The sequence below is a fragment of the Pan paniscus genome, chromosome 1, assembly GCF_029289425.2.
Source record: "Pan paniscus chromosome 1, NHGRI_mPanPan1-v2.0_pri, whole genome shotgun sequence".
In the NCBI taxonomy this organism is placed as follows: Eukaryota; Metazoa; Chordata; class Mammalia; order Primates; family Hominidae; genus Pan; species Pan paniscus.
Genome location: NC_073249.2, coordinates 126,477,636 through 126,501,748, shown reverse-complemented (window position 1 = coordinate 126,501,748; position 24,113 = coordinate 126,477,636). Strand labels below are relative to the sequence as shown.

Genomic DNA, 24,113 nt, shown 5'->3' with positions numbered 1-24,113 from the left:
TTTGGGAAAGCTTCCTACGGGGAGCAGAACTTCGAACAAGCTGTATTGGAAAAGATTCGGGGAGGTTTAATGGGCTACTGCCTCTGGTGGGGGACATTGCTGGTTCAGAAAAAATTGACACAGTGGGAAGGGAATAAAATATAAGAACTCATATTTACCCACACAGATTGGAAAGTTGACTGTGGATTGATATTCAGTCCCTCATTCAGCAACGTTTATTGAAAGACCACTGTGGAGCAACAGACACAAAGTTAAAACCATTATGCTGAAGTTCACAGTTTTCTGAGGAACACAGACGGGAAAACAAAGGAGGAAACAGAGAGCTGTTCACCTGTTATAAAGTTACAGTTATCTATAAGACAGATACATTCTGGATATCTGCTGTACAACCTAGCGCCTATAGTTAACAATACAGTGCTGTGAGCTTAAAAATTTGTTAAGAAGGTAGCTTTCACATGAAGTACTCTTACCAAAATAAAAGCGTGTTTCCTCCACAAGGAAACATTTGGAGATAATGGGTATGTTGATCACCTTGATTGTGGTGATAGTATCACAGGTATAAGCATCTGTCCAAACTAATTGAATCTTATACATTAAATGTATGTAGTTTTATTATACATCAATCATTCCTCAATAAAGCTGTAGAAATCTATACAAATAGAAAGGGATAACATATTTATGGTACTTCCAATGAAACTCGAGATGTCAGTATTCTCTGTTTACATCTATAAATTCACCATAGTCACAATAAAAATTCCAGAGTTTTCTGGAGAAAAAAAAATGGTGCCCAGGCTCTATTCCAGACCAATTAAATCAGAACTTGGGCCATGGGACCTAAGACTTATTTTTAATTTTTTTTTAGAGCTTCCAGAGTAATTCCTGATGCACGGTAGGAATAAGAACCACTATACAGAGAAAAGGAGACTCAAATTATTTGTTTCACTTTCTTCTTCTCCTTCTTCTTTTCTTCTTCTTCTTCTTCTTCTTCTTCTTCTTCTTCTTCTTCTTCTTCTTCTTCTTCTTCTTCTTCTTCTTCTCCTTCTCCTCCTCCTCCTCCTTCTTCTTCTTCTTGCTCTTGTTCTTGTTCTTCTTCTTCTTCTTGCTCTTCTTCTTCTTCTTGTTCTTCTTCTTCTTCCTCCTCCTCCCCCTTCTTCTTCTCTTTTCTTTTACAACCTTAAATACTTTCATGTCATTTAAGGGAAGGGGGAGTCAAACTTTCCAACCATTTAACATTGTCTCTTTAGGATTCCTCCCTGCACCCCTATCCCTGGGGAACTTTTAGACAATAAGATTTTTAATTCTTCAGAATAGCTTTTAAAAATTGAGATTTAGGTTGATAAATAATAGGCTAAATAGTCCTCCCTCGCCTATCAGTTAATATCCTGTTCAAGGGATAGTAGGAACTGTGGGGAATACAAATAAATGGGACAAGGATGAGAAGGTATCTTCCCCATGCCGTCATCCATATCTTCAAGGAGCTCACAACCCACCTGGGGAAATGGCATAATCATGTATTCGCTGGTGTTTTTCGATTGTGAGAGAAACCCAACATTAACTGGTTTAGGCACAAGTGTATGGAACCCAATAAATGGTAAGTGCCTGGGCCTCGGGTACAGCTGGAACCAAGAGCTCCAAATTAGCAGGAACATCCTATCTCATGACAACATGGATGCCAACAGAGGCCACATCTTTGCAACTTAGGGTTCAGTCACCAGGGACACTGGCCTGACTGTCAGCCCTGAACCCACACCACTGGGAAGGGACTCATAATCACCTCTGGACCTACAAATTGTGGCTGGGGTGGGGTGGGGAGTTTGAATGGCTGAGCTCACAAGAGAACAGGGAACTCCCTTTGAAATCAAGTGAAAGATAATAGTTTTCTGACCCATAGGGGTTCTAACTCAAAAAAAGTATGTGATGAAGGGGTTTGCTGGGCAGACAAGACAAGCATCTACCATACATGTAGCATAGCAAGACAGAGATATTCCAGGACAGCACTGGCAAACAGTGTGGTACAGAGTAATGGCCAAATGAATGGTGCAAAATATTGCATTTTACCACCTGAGAAAGAACCCTAAACCTTAGGAGCAACTTCTACTCAGAGGAGTTGGGTCTGCATACACACACTCTGACTTCCCACATGAGGGGTGTGGAGGTGATTAGGATGAAATGAGGGGTGTTTAGCACACAGAGAATCACTGCTACTCCACACCCCAACAAGCTGCAAGCACAGGGAGTTTAGTTTGGTTTATGCTGTTTGAGGGATATCTAAGAGATGTCTGATAAGCAGCAGAAATGGGGTGATGACTGTACCTCTGAAATTCCACACCAGAGGCTTCTAACGCATATTTGGCCATTGCTTTCACTGAGGCTCAGAAGGTTGTGCCCAGTATCCAGAGAAGGATTTCAAAATTTTCAAGGACTATAGCTGAGAAAGGGTTTTCTGGAAATTGAGAGTGCCAATTTGCTGTGAAGCAGGGAGAAGACAGGCTATTTCTGAGATACAGCAAATAGAAGTAATTTTTTTTCACCATCAATGATGACCTCAGTGACGTAGAAACAGGGTGGTAGCTCCTGGTTTTCTTGTTTCTTAATCAATATAATTTAGACTTTAAAATTTCATGAACAATATCTTAGATATTTCTTAGTTATGTTGTGATTTTGTCAATGCTGCTTAACTCTAATGCAGGATGATAATTGTGGCTAATTGCCTAAAAGCATATGAACTTTTTTTCCCATCAGTGTTATATGTGAGAGAACACACACACACACACACACCCCTCTTTAATATGAATTTGATGTCCTCACTTAAATTACATGAAATAATTCCTAAATGCTTGAAAATACAAAACCCTCCTCATCTAGTTCCTATCTCAATCAGACAAATATTTTAAAGCAGATTCAAAAAATAGGCTATACTAAACTTCTTACTGGAAAAAAAGTCACTTCTGGACAGAGACCAAGCCAAAGTAATTTTAGCTCAAATTGGTTTTCCTGGAAAAACTGGAAACGTAATCCTGAAAAGAAATGTCTTGGCAGCTTTACAAATCAACACTCAAAAACTAACAAGAGCAGCCTAAATATCCTTCACTTCAATGATTCTCAGATACCAGCATGGAAAGAATCTTGTTTAACAAAAAAGCTTGTTAAAATTCAGATTCTGGAACCCAGCCTGCAGATCTAAACAAAACCCGAGTTGTTTAAGTAGAGAAGATTTGAAGATCACAGCTTAATTAACTCAGAAAAGATCAATGTAGAAATTTATAAATTAATAGGATAGAAAAAGGAATTGTGTTTGGGAAACTATGTCCTAGCCCACTCCAATAGAGCCATCTGTCTTAGTGTTGTGGGACCATCTGGTACAAGGCCTAACTCCATCATTTTGTGTGTGACTTTGAGTAAATAGTTCACTGTCTTTGGGTTTCAATTTTCTTTCCAATAAAATGAGATCAGATAATGCCTTAGTCTGTTTGGGGTGCTATCGCAAAATACCATAAACTGGGTAGCTTATAAGCCACAGATTTTTTTTTCTCACAGTCCCAGAGGCTGAGAAGTTCAAAATTAAGGCACCAGCAGATTTGGTGTCTAGTGAGGGTTTTGTGGTTCATAGACAGTACCTTCTAGCTATGACCTCACATGGAAGAAGGGGCTATCTAGCTCTCTGGAGTTTCTTTCATAAAGCCGCTAATCCATTAATGAGGGCTCTGCCCTCATGACTTAATCACCCCTCAAAGGTTCCCATCTCCTAATACCATCACCTTAGGGGGTAGGATTTTAACATATGAATTTTTGAGGGACACAGGTATTTAGATACAATATCAATCATTCTTAATCTTTTTGAGATTACAAACTCCTTTGAGAAACCAATAAAACTATTCAATCTTTTCTCCAGAAAAATGCACAAATACACACTTTTGCACCCAAATTTGGGAGGGTCACAGCTCCCTTAAAATGCTTTTGTGAACTTCATATGACAGACAGTGGCTCTTTGAAGGGAAAAATGGGGTTTATATGAATCTGTGTTTCATACGCCTCCTGTCCAATTCAGATTTGTCCTTGTTGAGGAGTCATGTCACTTTTTATCCTCCACTCCTTGCCCCATGTTAGGAATCACCATTGTCACTAATACGTGCAACACACTCAGAGTAAGCGCTGGCCACTTCGGGAAGCCGAAGACTCCTCCAAGGTAGGTGACATTATCACCATTTTACAAATGAGAAAACTGAGGTCTGTAAAAGTGAAATAGCTTGCCCAGGTCACGTGACTAATAACAAGCAGGGCCTGGATTTGACCCTGACCCTTTAACTTCCACGGCAGGGTTTCTCAGTCTTGGCACTGTTGCCATTTTGACCTGGATAATTCTTTATTGTGAGGGTGCTGTCCTGTGTGGACATTGTGAGATGCTCAGCAACTTCTTTGGCTACTACCCATTAGATGCCAATAGCACTCCTCACCCAAATTTTGAAAACAAAAAATGTCTCTAGAAATTGCCAAATGTATGCTTGGGGAAAAATCACCTCCATTTGAGAACCACTGCTGTATAGTGTAGTCCCCTGATATCACTACCATAGTGAGCTGCTGCTGCTGGAGTGAAGCTATCGAACCTCTGAAGTCTGGTAGGGCAGGAGAAGGCTGAAAACGATCATTACAAGGTTTCATATATCTCAGGCAAAGAATTTCAGGATGAAATACACTATGTTATTGCAGCTTCATGATTCTATAAATTCATAATTTCAAAAAGCTCTACCACTATGGTTTCTTGTGATGGTGAATGCTCACGTGCAGCTGAATTACTCTCAAATCTGGCTATAAAACAGCATAAAGATGTTGTTCTTTTGGAAAACATAGAGTTGAAAGAGGCCCATATCAACACAATTCTCAGTTGTGTAATATCTGAGAGACCAAGATCTGAAGAAATACAGCTGGGGTTAGAAATGGGATTTTAGACAGCCTCAGTGTTGTGCTTAGTGAGGTTGCTCTGTGGCTTGGCTAACAGCACAGAGGGGAGAAAGGCAACAGGAAATGAGCACTTTTTCACTGTTGCTCCATACCCTTCGGTTTCGCAAAGTATGTGAGACAGCTGCTACATCATGTTTTGGTGGATCATGAAATTCAGTACCAGGAAAGTCCACACTGGATCCTGTCAGGATCAGGTGTGGGGTTCTGTGATGTGTTTTCAACAAACACTCTGTTTAAAAATAATCTGGTAGCATAAACTAGGAGGATGTGGTTACATGAAGGTTTTAAAGTATTTTAGAAAAATAAATACCGTGCTCTGCGGCATGACTCTACTAATGTGAGTTGTGTCTCTTGAGAAAGATAATTGAGGTTGAAATCTTGATCCCACATATAAAGGTTCCCAAGGGACATATTCAGTCAGCACATGATTAAATATTTACAAAATGTCATGTACTCTAATCAAAAAGAGAGCCTTACCCTTGACTAGCTTACCACTTGGAGAGGGGATACTCAATGCCGGAGAAGTCAGACCATGGCAGTGATACACTCAGGGGCTTTGGGGGCACACAGGCTAGGCAATCTGGTCATCAACTTTAGTTTGTTTTCTGTTGTTCCCAACAGAATACCTAAAACTGGATAATATATAAAGAAAAGAAATGTATTTCTTACAGTTATGGAGACTAAGTCCAAAGTCAAGGAGGGGCTACATCTGGCAAGGGCCTTCTGCTGGTGGGGATGCTCTGCAGAGTCCTAAGGTGGTGCAGGCCATCACGTGGTGAAGGGGTTGAGTATGTTAGCTTAGGTCTGTCTTCCTCTTCTTATAAAGCCACTGATCCCCCCTCCCATGATAACTCATTCATCCATTAACCCATTAATCCATGAATCCACGAATGGACTAATTCATTAACGAGGGCAGAGCCTTCATAACCCAATCACCTCTTAAAGGCCGCACCTCTCAATATTGCTGCACTGGGGATTAAGCTTCAACATGAGTTTTGCAGAGGACAAATGTTCAAACCATAGCACTGGGATCAAGAAAGACTCCCTTTGTAGGTGAAGTCTAAGCTCAGGCGTGGAAGATGAGTAGGACCTAGCTGGGCAAAAGTGGGAGCACATGTGTAGGGGCAGAGAGGCAGCCAAGGGGCGAGCAATGCTGTCAACAAAGATGCTTGGATGGGAAAGAGGAGAGGCTGGGGCACACTCAGGGATGGCAAGTGGCTGCAGCAGAGTGACAGGAGGGAGCGATGGGGCAGAGAGGTCATGTGGGAACGTATGCAGGGCTGTTTCAAGGCTTCTGCAGACCTGGATGCTTTTGGAGACTCCATTATACAATATATTAAACATATTAAAATGCACCCCAATTCCACATAAGTAATTTATACACAATGATGACTTTAATTGCAGGTGACTATTTAATAACATATTACCTTTTTAAAAGTTTTCCTTTTGTATTTCAGAGCCAGTAATTTTTTTCCAGATAGCAGTCATTTTAAAGGGGTCTTGCAAAGCTGGTAGGCTCTAGGCACTGTGCTTAAAACAAATCATAAAATGGACTTGGCTTTTGTGTCATAAGCCTGCAAATTGCATCCCTCTGCCCCAGTATCCAGTCTCATTTTCCCTGCTCTCTGGAGTTTTAGCAGGGCATGTGGCCTTTTGGCTGGACAATCCATTCCTAGGTTCTTTTGCAGCAAGGAGCAGCCATGAGACCAAAGTTTTGGCTGTGGAGATGTGTGCAGAAGTGATGTTTGAAATTTTCAGGTCACATTCTTAAAAAGGAAGCTGGCTGCCCTCCCTTCGCCTTTCTCCTTGCCTGTGGGCTGGAATGTGGGTGTAGTAGTGGTGAAATAACTTCAGCCGTGTAGACAGGGGAAACCTCAGTGTGCATCAAAGTCACCTGGAGGGCTTGTTAAAACACCGATCTCTGGATACCATCTCCAGAATTTCTGATTCAGGGGGTGGGGACCATTTCTAACAAATTCCCAAGTGACGCTGCTGCTGATCAGGGACCACACTTTGAATACTAGTGCCCTAGGGGATGATGGAGTGGCAACAGAGGAGACACCTGGGTTTCTAGATTATCTTGTAGAGTAGATCTGCTTTCTACATGGACTGCTCAGTTACCCCCATGGCAGATAAATAAACTGTTATTTATTTTTTTGAACCACTGTAGTTTTGGATCAGTTTGTTACAGCAGCGTAATCTACAGCAGCTAAGTCATGTTCAGGAAATTGAACTTTACCAAGGGAGGCAGTATTGTATAGTGGATGTATATGGGGCCAAATAGCATGCATTTGAATCCCAGTTCTGCTACTTCTGAGCTGTGTGATCTTAGGCATGTTATTTAACCTTGTGGTAACTCAGTTTTCTCATCTATTGAATAGATCCTGAGGGACAAGTTCACCTAGAGCTCATTCCCTTTCTAGACTATATCCAGTAGCAGGGCCTAGAATTCCCTGCCCAGTAGCCATGAGCAGGTTCCAAAGTCTGCATGGACTTTTCTGGCTTTGTCCTGATGGCTGACTATACCTACCAGGTACCCTTGGTCTGAGATGTTGCCAAGGGGTGGCTGTGGGACAGTGGTGTGGGTAGAACTCAGATGGGCAGGCTAGAGTGTTCTACATTAGACATGAGGCCTCTCTGGCATGTGATGACAGAGCAGAGGGTGGGGAGAGATAGGGGTGAATTGCAGACCAGTGGCACACTCTCCAAAGAAGTCACATTCAGGTAGCACAGAACAACCCATGAGTGTAATGAGAATTCTATTTTTTTTTTTAAGACACAGGGTCACATTACGTAGCCCAGGCTGGAGTGCAGTAGTGCAATCATAGCTCACTGCAGCCTTGAACACCTGGGTTCAAGCAATCCTCCCAAGTAGCTGGGACTAAAGGTGCATACCACCACGATGGCTAAGTTTTAATTTTTGTAGAGACGAGGGTCTGGCTATGTTGCCCACTTTGAGGCTTGCCTCAAACTTCTGGCCTCAAACAATCTGCCCACCTCTGCCTTGCAAATTGCTGGGATTATAGGTGTGAGCTATTGTGTCTGGTCAGAATTCTAAATTTGAGTCTGGCTCTCCAGTTGTCATGAAAGTATATTTGTTAAGTTAGGAGAATAGAACATATTTAATAGTTTGATAGCTGGATTTATGATTTTAAAATATGTAGACATTGGCAGGCAAACTTCCTTTTGAACACCTGCTCTGCCCTGCAAATTTAGGTGGGGGGGATGGGGGGGACTGGGTCCCTTGTCACCCTGGCATGAGGAATAAATGTAACAACAGATAAAAAATACTCAAAGCATGGCTTGGCACATATGGTATGTACTCGACGGCATTGAAAATAATGATGTTTAGGATTCTCCTGAAATCTTAAAAAGGAAGCTGGCTGCCCTCCCTTCATCTTTCTCCATCTCTGTGGGCTGGAATGTGGATGTGGATGTAGCAGTGGTGAAATAACTCCTGGGGGAAATTTTATCTTAACCTTGACACTAAGAAAGGACAAGATGGCACAAGAAAAATAAACCAAGTGGGCTTTACTTATGATGCAAAACTCTTAAATAAAATATTACCAAATAGAATCCTACAGTCTATCTTTAAAAGGATAATATATTGTAACCAAATAGGGTTTATCAGAGGAATGCAAAGATGATTCAACTTTTAAAAATATATCAAATGTAACCTACTACATCAACAGCTAAAAAAAAATTCACTTCATATAAAAGTCTTACTAGAAATAGATAGAAATGTCTCTAACTTATAAACAATATATCAGAAAACTATAACAAACACCATATTTGATAGTGAATTATTAGAAACACTAGGGTAACAATGGGGACTATTAACCAAATCAGTGACCATAGGAGAATGAGTGGGAAGAGGAGGGAGAGAGGCCAGCCGAATGGAGAGTTCCAACACGTCTGCAGCTCTGGAAAGAAGTAAGCTTGGTGGGAAAGAATCTGTGGGTGACCCATAGGCGAGAGTGGAAGGCAGGAATCAGATGAGATCAATTAGGGAGAGAGAGTAGGGTGAGAAGAGAACCAAGAAGAGAAGCCAGGAACACTATATTAAAGGAGCCATGACACTGGGGAGCCAGAGACTGAGTCTGGAAGGGAGCAGACAGAGGAACAGAAGCAAAGGGAAACCTGGAGGGAAACGGCACTGAGGAGGGTGTTCTTCACAGAGTCAAAGTAGAGGGCAAGGATTTAGGAGTCACGATTTGCTACTGAGAGGCTACTGTTAACTTGGCCAAAGCTGTTTCTGTGGAGCAGGGAGAGCTAAGGGCCGTGTGGGTGGGTATTCAATGGTAAAATCAGAAGTAGAAGGAGAAAATGAGCACTTCCATCAGGAAGGGGAAGTGAGCTGTGTGTAGGCACCATGAGAAGGAGGTGAAGTTCCAGGGGAGTTTTATGAGGTTGTGGTGAAATCAGCATTTTTGTAAGTCTGAAGGGGAGCAAGCAGTGGAGAGCAGAGAGACTGACAAGAGACAGCAGAAAGCATATGACTGATGGGGCAAGTTCCTGCTGAAGGTGGGAGGAAAGAGATGCTCATAAAAGTGAATTACTGTTTCACCGTGGAGAAAACATAAATGAAATCATTTACACTGCCATTCACTTATTAATTCAATAAGTATTGATTAAGTTTCTACTATGTCCCAGGCACTGACCTGGTGCTGGAAATAAGATAGAAAAAATTCCCACCCTATATTATGTAAGTTCATTAACTTAAAACAAAAGGAAAACCAAATCCAGAAACAAACAAAAATTTGGCCCCTGTCAAGCCAGCGCTAAAGGAGGCATGGTCTTGGAGGAAGTGTGTGTGACTGCCAGGCACTGGAGTCCCTCAGCAGGAATGCTGCTCATCTCAAAGGCAACACAAAGTGGCAGCTGGGACCAAGGATCCAGAATTTGAATACCCTCCCACCACATTCTATCAGAGAGTCCTTTAGGACTATGTTAATGTGAGAGAAAAAACTTTACTTCAATGGCAAGTTTTAACTATGAATGATTAGGAGAGTCTCCTTTCTCCTGAAACATTGCTCTTAGGGGCAGAGTGGAAAAGACTCCTGGACATATGGGCCAGAACTACAATGCATGTTACAGAGAAGAGGTATACGCCATGTGTCATAACTAGAAAGGAGAAATGCAGGCTTGCTGTGCTTAATGCACTCAAAACCTCAATAAGGACAAATGGCAATAGGCAAAAAGATGATGACAAATACTCATCTCATTTACATCAGTAAACTTGATATCGAAACCTTCAACCCTCTGAATAGCAAGTCACTGGTTCTTTTCTTTCACTTCCCCCTCCGGCCCCTGCCCCAACCAATTTCATTCAGATATAGCTTAGCTGGACCAAATCTATCAAGTCATGCTTATCCTTAATCCTCATCAGAGTTCTTGAAGTCATCAACTAACCATATTGATTTTGAAATAGAAAAAGTAAAGCAGAGAAGCTGTGTTTTGACCTCTCTCCTGAAACATTGCTCTTAGGGACATATGACCCAGAACTACAACTGCAATGCATGTAAGATAGAAGAGGTATATGCCATGTGTCATAATTAGAGAGAAGAAATGCTAAATTCATGAATAGGGATTCACAGAAAGTTTTAACAGAAAGGGCCTTTGAAGTAACTGACTGTGAACTTATTTGACAAGATGAAAATAATCCATCGCAAGGCTACATGATGGATGCTTGGCTTAGTATCTGGGTGTGCTGCAACCCCACCTAACATTTTTTTCTATTATGCCATGTTACCATATTCCCATATTGAGTTACATTTTCAAATACATGACTTTTCCAGTGAATAATTGAGAGAACTCCCTTTCTGAAAAAATTCCCACATGGAATGGATAAATGAACACTTGCACCAAAGAAGATGCCAACATCAGACTGCAAATCTCCAAGACAGACAAGACAAAAAGTTCTGAAGTGAAAAGTCATCTTTGTTCACACTGTGGATTATTCAGGTTTCTTGCTTTCCCCCTGACACACATTTTTTTAAAATTGACTTTATTTTTTTAGAGCAATTTTAGATTCATGGCAAATTTGAGTGAAAGATACAGAGATTTCCCATGTACTCCCTGCCCCTCGCATACATAGCCTCTCCCATTATCAAAATCCCCCACCAGAGTGGTTCGTCTGTTACAATTGAATGTACGTTGACACATCATTCCCCAAAGTCCATGGCTTACACTGGTGTTTCACATTCTGCCACTTTGGGCAAATTTATAAGTACACAGATCCACTATTATGGTATCATATAGAGTAGTTCCACTGTCCTAAGAATCTTCCGTGCTCATCTATTCATTCCTCCTTTCCCCCTAACTCGGGCAACCACTGGTCTTTTTAACTGTCTCCACAGTTTTGCCTTCTCAAGAATGTCATAGTTGGTAGCATACAGTATGTAGTCCTTTCCAGTTGGCTTCTGTCACTTAGTGATACACACTTAAGTTTCCTTCATGTCTTTTCATGGCTGGACAGCTCATTTCTTTTTAGCATTGAATAATATTCCATTGTCTAGATGTACCACTGACATCTGCTTTAAATCTTTTGCCCATTTCATTTTTACCCTCTAACCATTTCATTACTAAAACACAAGACAAACTCTGGAAAGGAGTTTGTTGATGAGAAAACACTGAAAGTACGATTTAAATTGAGGAATGGATATTTTCTGTGGATAATTGTCTATGTTCCACTTTACCAAAGAAAAATGAATTTCAAGTAGTGCATAAAGTAATTCTCATTAAAAAATGTGGGAATAAAGAGATCAGTCCTGGGTACTGGGAATATATTTATCTCACAGAAAAATCTTGCCCACAAAATGCATCAGACTGAGATGAAATACTCTAGGGTATATTAAATTTTATTCTAATATTGAAGGGAGGGAAAAAAAGGATGGAAAGAAAAATGAAACAGGATGAAAAATACGGTGATTGGGAGAGAGAAAAGACAGAGAAACTTGTTAACGACAGGACTTTCTGAGCAAGATATTTTTCTTCCTTTTACAAGTTGGAAGCTATTGAATAATTCATGCCAAGCGTGGAAAGGCTGTCTTTTCCCTGGGTGATGTATAACTAAGCAGGAGAGAGCTTCGAGTGGGTTCACCACATCAGCCACCACTCCTGCTTCTGAGCACAGGGTGCTCTCCTCTTGAGCTCAGCTTCTGCTTTTGCAGCCAAGCATTTTTGCTGCTGCTGCCTGCCTGCCCACCCGCCTGGGCTTGCAGCCCGCCACTTTACTTTCTCCAGCCCTGATACCAGCTGAGAAGTCTCCCTGCAGCTGCTAGTTCCTGCCCAGGACCATGTGTGTGGATGCTGCTTGGGAGAAGCGGGCACTTGCTCCTGGCACTGATCCCAGCTGAGTTTCTCCTGTTGATTTCTGGACCACTGATGCTGTTGCTGAGGAGGTATTTCCTGGCATCCCTCCCCCTGAGACACCGGCTAAGGACCAGCCTAAACGCAAGGTAACCTTCACCTCTTTCCCATGGGATTTTCCCCCGCTGGGATATCTCTGCTTTCTCCTGGAACTAGGTCCTCCAGCTGGCAACATTTCTCTCTCTCTCTCTCTCTCTCTCTCTCTCTCTCTGTGTGTGTGTGTGTGTATGTGTGTGTTGGGGGAGAAGAGGAGACTGTTTTAGGTATTGCTCTGTCCTAGGGCTTCCCCGATACCTGCTGAATCCAATGCAAAGTGGCCTTTCCCCTGGCTCTGGAGACATTTCCGAGGCAGGCACCTGTCATCTGCCACCCCCGTCCTCCTCCTCGAGCTCCCTTTCTCCCCCTCCCCCAGCCCATTATTCTGCTTCAGCCTTTTGTGTCAGTGGCAGAGGGCTGAAGGGATGTCTTTGCCCTTCTGGCAGGCAGGACAGTGTCAGGATGGACCGCGCTGCCAGAAGCCGACGCTAGCGAGGGAGGTGTGAAGAGTTGGCCAGAATGACCAACTCCTCCTCCACATCCACCTCCTCCACCACCGGTGGCTCGCTGCTGCTGCTCTGCGAGGAAGAGGAGTCGTGGGCGGGCCGGCGCATCCCGGTGTCACTCCTGTATTCGGGCCTGGCCATCGGGGGCACGCTGGCCAACGGCATGGTCATCTATCTCGTGTCGTCCTTCCGAAAGCTGCAGACCACCAGCAACGCCTTCATCGTGAACGGCTGCGCCGCCGACCTTAGCGTCTGCGCCCTCTGGATGCCGCAGGAGGCGGTGCTCGGGCTCCTGCCCACCGGCTCTGCGGAGCCCCCCGCAGACTGGGACGGCGCTGGAGGCAGCTACCGCCTGCTACGGGGTGGGCTGCTGGGCCTCGGACTCACGGTGTCCCTCCTCTCCCACTGCCTCGTGGCCCTGAACCGCTACCTGCTCATCACCCGGGCGCCCGCCACCTACCAGGCGCTGTACCAGAGGCGCCACACGGCGGGCATGCTGGCGCTGTCCTGGGCGCTCGCCCTGGGCCTCGTGCTGCTGCTCCCGCCCTGGGCACCGCGGCCCGGCGCCGCGCCACCGCGAGTCCACTACCCGGCGCTGCTGGCCGCCGCGGCGCTGCTGGCGCAGACAGCTCTGCTGCTGCACTGCTACCTGGGCATCGTGCGCCGCGTGCGTGTCAGCGTCAAGCGGGTCAGCGTGCTCAACTTCCACCTGCTGCACCAGTTGCCCGGCTGCGCCGCCGCCGCCGCCGCCTTCCCGGGCGCCCAGCACGCGCCGGGCCCCGGTGGCGCCGCGCACCCGGCGCAGGCCCAGCCCCTGCCGCCCGCGCTGCACCCGCGGCGGGCACAGCGGCGTCTCAGCGGCCTGTCGGTGCTGCTGCTCTGCTGCGTCTTCCTGCTGGCCACGCAGCCACTGGTGTGGGTGAGCCTGGCCAGCGGCTTCTCGCTGCCGGTGCCCTGGGGAGTGCAGGCGGCCAGCTGGCTCCTGTGCTGCGCCCTGTCCGCGCTCAATCCGCTGCTCTACACGTGGAGGAACGAGGAGTTCCGCCGCTCCGTGCGCTCAGTCCTGCCGGGCGTCGGCGACGCGGCGGCCGCTGCTGTTGCCGCCACAGCCGTGCCCGCAGTGTCCCAGGCGCAACTGGGCACCCGCGCCGCGGGCCAGCACTGGTAACCTAGCCGGGGCCCGAGGGAAGCGGAGATCCCCGGCTTCCGACGTCCTTGGGCACCGTCGCCTCCTTCCCTCCTAGGGCATCCCCTGCCTGAACGAAGACTTCCGCCGCGAAGCCCGATAGATCGGGGGAAAATGGGGCCTTCGACCCCAGCGGGCTACCTGAACCAAGGCGTCTCTCTAAGTGGGGCGCCCGAAGTCATTTTGGACGGCCACCTGATTTTTGCCCTTTGTTTCTGTGTTTTAGAGAAATCCTAAAGTCAAAACACCAGAGACTTGAAGAACTTGCAAACTGGCGTTTTAAAATAACCGGTTAATTTATTTCCACACAGTTTGTTTTTGAAAAAGAGCTTTCATAATGTATAACCCTTTCCACTTTCATCGTCTTATATATGAAGCGCCTTGAGTGTGCATGAACCAAAGGAAATAACATTGAAGAAGGAAAACAATATGTAGAAAGTATTTTAGAAAGTAACCTGTCTTTGATGATGCTTCTCTTACCATTTAGTTTTTGTATATTACCCTGGGGCAGTGAAGCCCTAGGTGTGCCCACCAGTATGAGTTGCCATTAAGACCTCAAGCCCTTTATTCTTAAAAGGGTTTTTAATAAAGTCTTTCTCAAATGAGGTAGAATCTTAGCCAGTGAGAAAAAAAATTATTTTATGCTCCTTTTTTTTCGCACTCTTAAGACTGAAAATTGGCGTTGAGTGTTATAGTGAAAATTTTCCAGTTTGATAATTGATGGTCAGAGCCAGCACTGGAATTTTGAAAACAAATAAGGTGATTATCTATTTTAGGTACCGTTTCACATTTTCTATAGCATGCCCACTTGTTGCTACCCTCATTTTGTAACCAATTTATTTGCCTTATGAATGTGATTGCAGCTTTGAACATTCTGTACTATAATGGTTGCTAAGAAGAATAAGTCCTTCTGTTTTCTCTTTAACATTTAAAATATCTCAATGCACATGATATAATTAAACACTAATAATACCATGACTGCATAGCTAATATTAGCTGCTATTGCATGCTCCTAGATGCTAGAACTTATTGGGCATGTGGTATACTAAAGCAATACCCGTTAGACAAGGATATTTTACTTCTTCCAGACACCAGAAGAAATGGCCTTCAATTATTTGAAAAGAGACACAGAGACACCTCTGGCTACCTAGAGTTCTTCCTGTCTTGACCCAATTTATGAGAAAGCTCCCAGTTGGGACTTTATCTCACAAGTGGAATCACAGTCAAGATGGATCAATAATATGGTTTGGCTCAGCAAAGCCAGCTGTGCTCTTTTAGAGTTTAAACAAGCCACACATTAGAAAGCAACACTGTTTTTATGTAGTTCATATATATTACCATGACATTTAACATTAATATTGTATATGTTGAAGGAGGTATAATAAACTCAGTCATATATAGTGAACAGTTCAAATGGGAAAGTGTTCTAAAACATATTATTTGAGATTTGTCATATTCATCTTTGGTTTACTAAATTTACTTAGAAATATTTGAAATGCAAAATTGTGTGAAATCACCTTATCAAATTAAAATGGGAAGAAAGTAATTTTAATAATTTTTAATAATCATATGTCAGCATTCTGACTACTTACCACATCAAATCTGGGCCCAAACAGCCTCAGTTAACTGCAGAATTCAGGAACAAAACCAGCTTGCTTTGTTGCACGCCTGGGCAATTTCAGCCAGGACATTAGGACCACTTGTTGTACATTTGAATAATTATGGAAGTTGGGACATGTTAAGGAAAACAAATATGTTCATCACCAACAATCAGCTGTCATTTTATTAATCTATCCCTTTTGTGCATGCACCATTTCTCTCTTACTAACAGTTTCATCTGTTCACATTTTCCTTGATTCAAATATTAAAGTTCAGACAACTATTCTGAGTTTTTTTCCTTCTGTCTCTGGTTTCCTTGCATACCTCCTTGAGAACGTTGTAACAGAGGATACGGTATTCCAAAGCACTAGTGATGAAAGTAACTTCTTCTTGCTGGCTTTATCTAATTTTAGTTTGTACAATTATTTCTACTTTATATAATTAAATAAGGCCCACATACCAGCATCAAAGAGAAGTAGGTAAAATTTCCTTTCTGTAAGTGTTGGGGAATAGGTTACAACAACAGAGAGCTGAGAATTTTCCTTTTGGGGTGGGGCTGGAGGGGGGATGCTTTTCTAAGTCTCTGTCAAAAAGGTCTTCTTTTAATTAGAACTTTATCTCTGTTTCTCACTGTAAATGGCTGTGAATGACTTCCCCCGCTATTCCTATAAACATCTGCCACGCATATGAAGTCAGCTTTCCAAGTGGTATCTTGGTGTCTTGCAATGTTTCTGGCTAGCACTGAGAATCGTCTTATACTGGCTCCATGCCAATGGGAGACCTACTTTAGCTTAATTTACTGGTAATTAACTCCACAGGACTGATTCACTTTTAATTTCAAGGTAGTAATGATGTGTCTAAAAATGGCTTACCAGGGCACTAGCTGTGAGTGTTGGAGTTGTTGGATTTACAAATTAACAGAGATCATGTTTTTATTTAAATGAAACCACGTATTATCCACTCAGGAATAAAAAAAATCCTAATTGCTGTCGTGGGCTTCCCTATTTTGCCTTTTCTACTTTTTTCTCCCTTTAGATATATGCCTGTTAAGACATATAGCACCTGCCTCTCTTCCCCTTGCATTTTAAATAGCTAAATTCTAGGATGTAATAGGTATTACCCCTAGCACTTCCCTTCTTCCAAATTGTAGTATGTGAATAAACAAGAATTGTTTTTCACAAAAGCATCCACAGGTGATCTTTGTTTTAAACAAGACAGGGAGGGTTCCAAGATCAGACAAGTTTTCCTGTGTCTCAGAATTAGGGAGAAAGGTTTCTACAATGGGGGTATTGTTTTTCTTTCAGGAGGACCCAGTTGGAGGATAGAGTGGGGCTGAGGAAGGGGGAAGGGGCTTATTTTAATCCTCACATAGAGAAAGTCCTTGAAAAGACCTGCTTACCAATGGAATGTCAGCTTGCTTTAAACTCATGGGCAGTGCGAGCTTGTTTTACTGATAATAACCACATTGGTCAACTTCACTGTCTCACGTGTGACCTTTCTTCTGTCTCCCAGCATTCAGACAATGCTCATCTGGCTCTTTAGTAGTCCTAGGAGCTGACTTGACAAAAGACATCAGTAGCATAAGTTAAATTCAAGAACACTGAGAAAAATTGTAGATATCCCTTACTTTTGAGGCCTGTCCTTAAAGTTTGTGGGTTGCTGGGCAAGAGTGGAGCTCCAGATGGAGCTCTCAGTCTTCAGGAACAAGGTGGGAGGACCCTTTCTTCCCCCCTCCATTTTAACATCTCAAGGGTCCTCATACATAGGTGTATGACTCAGCCCACAATTCCCAGTTCTGCCTACAACCATTCCCTCACTAGCCACCTTGCCACTACTGGGACCTAATGGTGGAACACAAGCAGGGGCCAGAGCATCCCCTGGGAGTGGCCTCGAGCCATTTGGGCATGGAATTCCTGGGTTCCAAGTACCAGCTCCTGTTGCGGGAGGCACAGGCTCTGAGTGGGCACATTTCATTGGGACTTCTTTCCCTTTGGGAAGGGTAGCCAGAAAAGGGCAGAAGCAGAGCTTTTAAGGCCTGAGACCCAGGCTGGGTTCCCACATTCTCTAAGGGCAATACTGCTTCCAATACAGCTTGCACATACACCCTCTCGAGGCATCCTTTCCTAGCCCCTCCCATCTTCAGGGACTTTTTAAACAGGTGCCACACACAGAGTGCCCAGATACTTAATCATATCCTGCCTAATGCAATAGGTGAGGAGGATGGTGAGGAGGGAGTAGGATGGATTTATATAAAACAAGAGGTTGGATATTGATGATTGTGGAAGGGGAGTGATGGGTACATGGGGATGCATTACACAGTTTTCTCTACTTTTGTGCTGTATCTTTGAAATTTTTCATAATGACAAGTTAAAAAAGTGAAATTAAACTAAAAAAAAATAAAGAAAAAAGGAGAAAACTAAAGAAAGAAAAGTAACATTCCTAAGGTCACAGAATGATTAAATGGAGGGGCTGTGATTCAAGTCTTTGACTCCAGAGCATGAGGTTGTAAATACTGGGCTGTAGGATAAAATAAGAATTTTAAAGTCAAGAGTAAAATTCTCTCCATGATGTGGCCATTCCCTAACTTCCCAAACCTATCTCTCCCATACTTGCATCCTTGGCTGTTGCCTGGTTGATGTATACACTACCTTTGAAACATGGCCCATGTTCTGTCTGAGACTTGGTGTATCCAAAGACATTTCTGGGATGTCCTAACTTTTCATCGCTTATCTAGCCTCCATCCTGCCTTCCAAGAAGACTCATTTAGTTTCTGTCTCCTCGTTAGAGCTCTCACCACAGCCATAAGCTCTGCCTCCAAAGAACCGCCTGTACCACTTTGTTCTGACCACATATCCCCTTCTCCTATTATCTCTTTCTCAATGTGCATGTCTTGTCTTCAAAAACAGATAGGAAATGGTTTTTGGTTTTGTTTTTATTTTTCAATTCCTTTGACTTTTAAGGGCAAATACTGTCTTCTATCTTTTTGTAACCAGTTCTCTGAAATATACCATATATTTAATACACGTTTATAGTTGAAGACAGTAATTTTAAAAGAAAAAGGTTTGGTCCTTTCCCTTGAATATTTATTGTTCTCTTAATGAACTAGACCCAAGAATAAATCCTAGGTCCCACCTTATATCTTACCAAACGATATTGAGAGTAATACCTTGTGGGATTATCAGCTAGGCGTATAAGTCACATGCTGTTGGTGCTGTCAGCGAGGGTGATTTATACACCTCTCATATCCAAGCGCTGTTCACACTGACTAAAGCAACAATAGAAAGTTTTGTTCCTAATGACTACTTTAAATTCAAAGCCAAATTACTTAAGATGTGCAATTATTTCTCAGGGCCTTGCATAGAAAAACTGTGTATTTTTTTGTTTGTAAAAGCCTTAAACATTGCTATTCAATAGCCATGCAATTTTGCCAGAATGCTAGGAGAAATAACTATGGGAATGTCTTTACGATTCCTTGTCACTTCAAAGCCTAACAGGCCTGAAAAAAGTACTAGACATCATCTAGGATGGCTTCTTGCTATTTTTATTACATAGAAAGTGCTTTAATTTTTCATCTTTCCTGGTATAAATTAGGCTCCTTTACCATTTTTCTATTTTCAGGGAGTAGAAAAGTATGTAGCATCCTTCATATAGTAATGCTGTAACAGATACTCTGCTTTTAGCCAAATGAAAGTTCTATGAAATATTAGCATGGTTGAATCTGCAATTACTACAAAAATTTTTATTTTTAAAGTGACATTAGTTTTTCTACCTGAAGATTAATGTCTGTTTTCCTAGAAAAGTTGTAAGATACAGAAACATTAAAAGATATCGTCCAAAGTTCCACTTCCCAAAGATAATCACCTTTGACATTTTGCTGTATTCATCTACTCTTTTTACTCTTTCCTATGTAAACTTAATTGTACATAATTATAATCAGAAAGTATATACTGACATACGTATTTTTATGTGTGTATGTATACTCACCTATGTAAAAACAGTGTAAGCTAATGAAAGATGTTACAAAGTGGGGCCTAGGGACAGATGGTATTTGCCATTAGTGCTTATAAAAATTAGAATATGTTCCACTATAAGTAACAAACTACCTAACTGAAAATACTTTAAACACCGATGACATTTAAGCATAACGCAAGAGAAGTCTGGAGGTAGATGCTTTCAGAATTTGATTAGTAGCATAATGACTAGCAACAAGTAGCCTAACAGTTGTAGGTTGACTAGCTGTCACTAGTCCAAGTGGAGAGGGGAGGAGGGAAAGACCACATCTCTTGCCTTTAAAACCTTGTTAAATTAGCTCCACCCTGTTGAAAGACTTGTACTAGTAGCTACTGCCTATTTACCAGGTAACTCACTTTACCTCCAAGGGGTAAACATGGGGCGAGACTGGGCGCAGTAGCTCACACCTGTAATCCTAGCACTTTTGGAGGCCGAGGTGGGCGGATCTGTTGAGGTCAGGAGTTCAAAACCAGCCTGGCCAACATGGTGAAGTCCCATCTGTACTAAAAATACAAAAAATTAGCGGAGTGTGGTGGTGCATGCCTGTAATCCCAGCTACTCGGAAGCCTGAGGCAGGTGAATCGCTTGAACTCGGGTGGTGGAGGTTGCAGTGAGCCGAGATCCCGCCACTGCACTCCAGCGTGGGAAACAGTGAGACTCTGTCTCAAAAACAAAAACAAAAATAAACAATCAAAAACAAAAACAAAAATAAACAATCAAAAACAAAAACAAAAAACCATGGGGCAAGAAGCCAGGGGTGTGAAGCAAAAATTCCTCTTCGTGGAGACCAGAGAAGTGAGGAAATGTCATTTTCCTCTCAAAGGACAGACCCTGTGATTTTGAACCAGGATGCAGTCAGGAGTGGCAGGCTGACTTATGGGGAAGGGACTCAAATGAGCCATGGACCTGCTTTTCTATCCAGTTTTATCAGAGGAAATTCCTCTCAGTTTTTGGCCATAGGTAAACTGCCAGTTGTATCAGGGAGCTTTACCCAGGTATCATTTAAAATAGACAAGTGTAGTCTCCAGATCTGGGAAAGAATAATTTTGGTCATATTTAAAGTGTAATTGAAGAAGGAGATAATTAGTTTGGAGAAGAGAAGACTAAATGGAAAAATGAAATTATTTTCAAATACCTGAAAGACTGGCAAGTGGAATAATAATGCTGGCTTCCATTTATTGATAACATACTATGTGTCAGACACTGGGCTGTGCACTTTATGTACATTACCTCATCAAATTGTACAACAACCCTATAAGAGAGATATTATGATTTCAGTTTTATAGTCAAAAATCCTGTTTTTTTGAAGCTAAACTTGCCCAATGTCACTGGCAAGGGAAAGAGATGATAGTCGAGCTCAAGTCCAGCTGACTCAAAAGCCCAGGCTTGTGAACACATCAGACTACAGAAGAGGGGGGAAAGGTGTGGTATGAGGTTCAAAAAGCAAAATTTGGCCAGGCACAGTGGTTCATGCCTATAATCCCAGCACTTTGGGAGGTCAAGGTGGAAGGGTTCTTTGAGGCCAGGGGTTCAAGACCAGCCTGAGCAACATAGTGAGACCCCATCTTTACAAAAAAAAAATACAAAAATTAGCTAAGCGTGGTGGCGTACCCTGTATTCCTAGCTATCAGGAGGCTGAGGTGGGAGGATTGCTTGAGCCCACGAGTTCGAAGTTGCTGTGAGCTATAATCACCTCATTGCACTCCAGCCTGAGTGACAGAGTAAGATCCAGTCTCTTAAAATAATAATAATAATAAAAGCAATTTTTTAACTCAGTGGGCAGGAGACAGATTTCAGCTTAATTTGAGAAATAACTTTATAGATGCTGAAAATACTGCGGGCTGTCTCAGGAGATTGTGACTTCCTTAATGTTTAAGAAATTTAAGTAGGATGTGGAGGATTAACTCTGGAAAGGATGTCTATATTATGTGGAAGTTTCACCAGATTAATTCTGAGATGTCTTTCAAGTCTAATTTCTATGATTGTAAAATATTTCTTCTGCTTGGAGGTGACAAAATCTTTCTTGCCCAGGGGCTATAACACTTCAAATGATTAGCCAGAATTACTCTTGGCAAAAACCTTACCGATACCAAGCAATAGGAAAGCAAGCCTAGGTGACTAGGGATGTCCCTCCTTGGGCATAGGAATATAAATATACCATATTCTTAGTGCTGTTTCCCCCTTTCTACTTATCCCTGTTAATATCCCTTTTGTTCCTACCTCATCCTCAAACCTTTAATGGAATATAGGCTGAAAGAAGTCCATTTTGCTTAGATTTTCTCAGGCTAAATATTGAGGACTGCTGTGCTACCTGATTAACTTAAAACTTTTTATAAGTACAACACTTTTGATGACATTGATGGAGTTGAACAGATTTCAGAGAACACTGCTTAGATGAGAAATAAGCTCTGGCTGGCTTCCATGTGAATGTTACCCTTTATGAAAATTGTTGCTGGCTAAGTTTTTCTGGTGCGATAAAGTCCCAAGCAGATCTAAGCCAAAGCCTACTTATTTGTACGTTCAGAAATGGTAGAGCACAGTGACAATCTGGCTCTTCCCAGTGTTTTGACACATGAGAGATAGATTGATATACTACAAGTTACCAATATAAAAGCTTAGCGCAGAGATATTTTGGATTTGTTGAAGACCTATAATTGAGTCTAGTGTATATAAACCTGAAATCTTTAGTCTCTGCATTTTCCAATTTACTTGAAAAAAAATTTTGAAACCCATCAATTTATAAGAACAAAAATATCCTGGCATTAGGATATGGAAATGATGCCACTGACCTTGTTTTACTAGAAGTGAGTACAGCTTTCTTTATTATCTTTATCATTGTTATTGTCATTGTCATTATTGTCATTATCATCATCATCATCAAAAATGTTCACAAACAGCTCAGTGCAGAGCACTGTTATATATAAGTTGGCTTTTGCTGCTTAACAAAGTATCCCAAAACATTGACTTAAAATAACGAAATTGATTAGCTCATGGTTGTATGGGTTAACAATTTGAATGGGGTCATATGGGTGATTCTTCCACTGGTCTCATCTGAACCCACTCATGATTTTGCACTCAGCTGGTGGTCCATGGTCCACATACCTGCCTGGCATTTCACTGGCTGTTGACTGGACTAGCACTTGAATGACTGTGCTAGATCAGGCTTACTTACGTGATGGTGGTCTCATAGTCAAGTTTCTCCTTCTGCTGCATTTGCTAATGTGAATTGGCCAAAGCAAGTCACAGGGCCAACCCAGATTTGAGGGATAGAAAAATATACTCCATCTTTTGGTAAGAATATCTTCAAAGTCTCATTGCAAGAGCGGATTCAGGGAGGGAAAGGATTTTTGGCCATTTTTACATCCTTGTCCTTACGGGTCTTACAATGTCATTATGGAGATAGAACAGAGGTATGAACAGATAACTAGCTGCCCTAAGTATTTGTGCCTATGAGGTAGAACGCAGGAAGAGATCAGTGAAGTCTGAATTGCTTCACAGAGAATGTGGGATTTAATATAGAAGAGGGAAGAGCATTGTAAACACAGAGAAAGGAGCAGAGATACTGTATCAATTTTCCATTGCTGGCATAACAAATTGCCAGGAACTTCGTGGCTTAAAATAACACCAATTTATTATTTTACAGTTCAGTAGATCAGAAAGCTAAAATAAAAATTTTGGAAGGCTAGGTTCCTTTCTGGAGGCTAAAGTGGTGAATCCATTGCTTCTTCATTTGAGTTGAGAATTTATCCCCTTGCAACTGTAGGACTCAGGTCTATGGTTTTTTTTGCTGACTATAAACTGAGAACCATTCCCAGCTCTAGCGGTGCTTTAATTACTGTGCTTTTGAGATCTTACTAAAAAAAAATCTTTGCTCAGACCAATGTCCTAGAGTGTTTTACCAATGTTTTCTTCTAGTAGTTTCATAGTTTGAGGTCTTAGATTTCATCATTTAATCCATTTTGATGTGATTGTTACATGTAGCAAGAGATGGGGTCTAGTTTTATCCTTCTGCATATGGATATCCAGTTTCCCCAGCACCATATGAGACTGCCCTTGGCCGGTCATGGTGGCTCACACCTGTAATCCCAGCACTTTGGGAGGCTGAGGCAGGCGATCACAAGGTCAAGAGATTGAGACCATCCTGGCCAACATGGTGAAATGCCGTCTCTATTAAAAATACAAAAATTAACTGGGCATGGTGGCACATACCTGTAATCCCAGCTACTTGGGAGGCTGAGGTAGGAGAATCACTTGAACCCAGGAGGCAGAGGTTGCAGTGAGCCAAGATCGTGCCATTGCACTCCAACCTGGATGACAAGAGTGAAACTCCATCTCAAAAAAAAAAAGACTTCCCTTTTCCCAATGTATGTTTTTGATGCCTTTGTCAAAAATGAGTTGGCTGTAACTGCATAAATTTATTTCTGGGTTCTCTATTCCGATCCATT

The 24,113-nt window shown here is 42.4% G+C and overlaps 1 protein-coding gene across 1 annotated transcript; it reads left to right on the top strand.

Moving 5' to 3' along the window:
- Positions 1 to 12,055: 12,055 nt before the first annotated feature.
- On the top strand, positions 12,056 to 15,940 carry GPR88 (G protein-coupled receptor 88). The gene is made up of 2 exons (XM_034932056.3): positions 12,056 to 12,419; positions 12,813 to 15,940. The coding sequence occupies exon 2, from the start codon at positions 12,886 to 12,888 to the stop codon at positions 14,038 to 14,040; it is 1,155 nt and encodes a 384-aa protein (XP_034787947.1). The 5' UTR covers positions 12,056 to 12,419; positions 12,813 to 12,885; the 3' UTR covers positions 14,041 to 15,940.
- Positions 15,941 to 24,113: the final 8,173 nt, after the last annotated feature.

What these genes read in the sequence shown, in the direction of transcription:
- GPR88 (XM_034932056.3), top strand. Translation starts at nt 12,886, where the DNA reads ATGACCAACTCCTCCTCCACATCCACCTCCTCCACCACCGGTGGCTCG.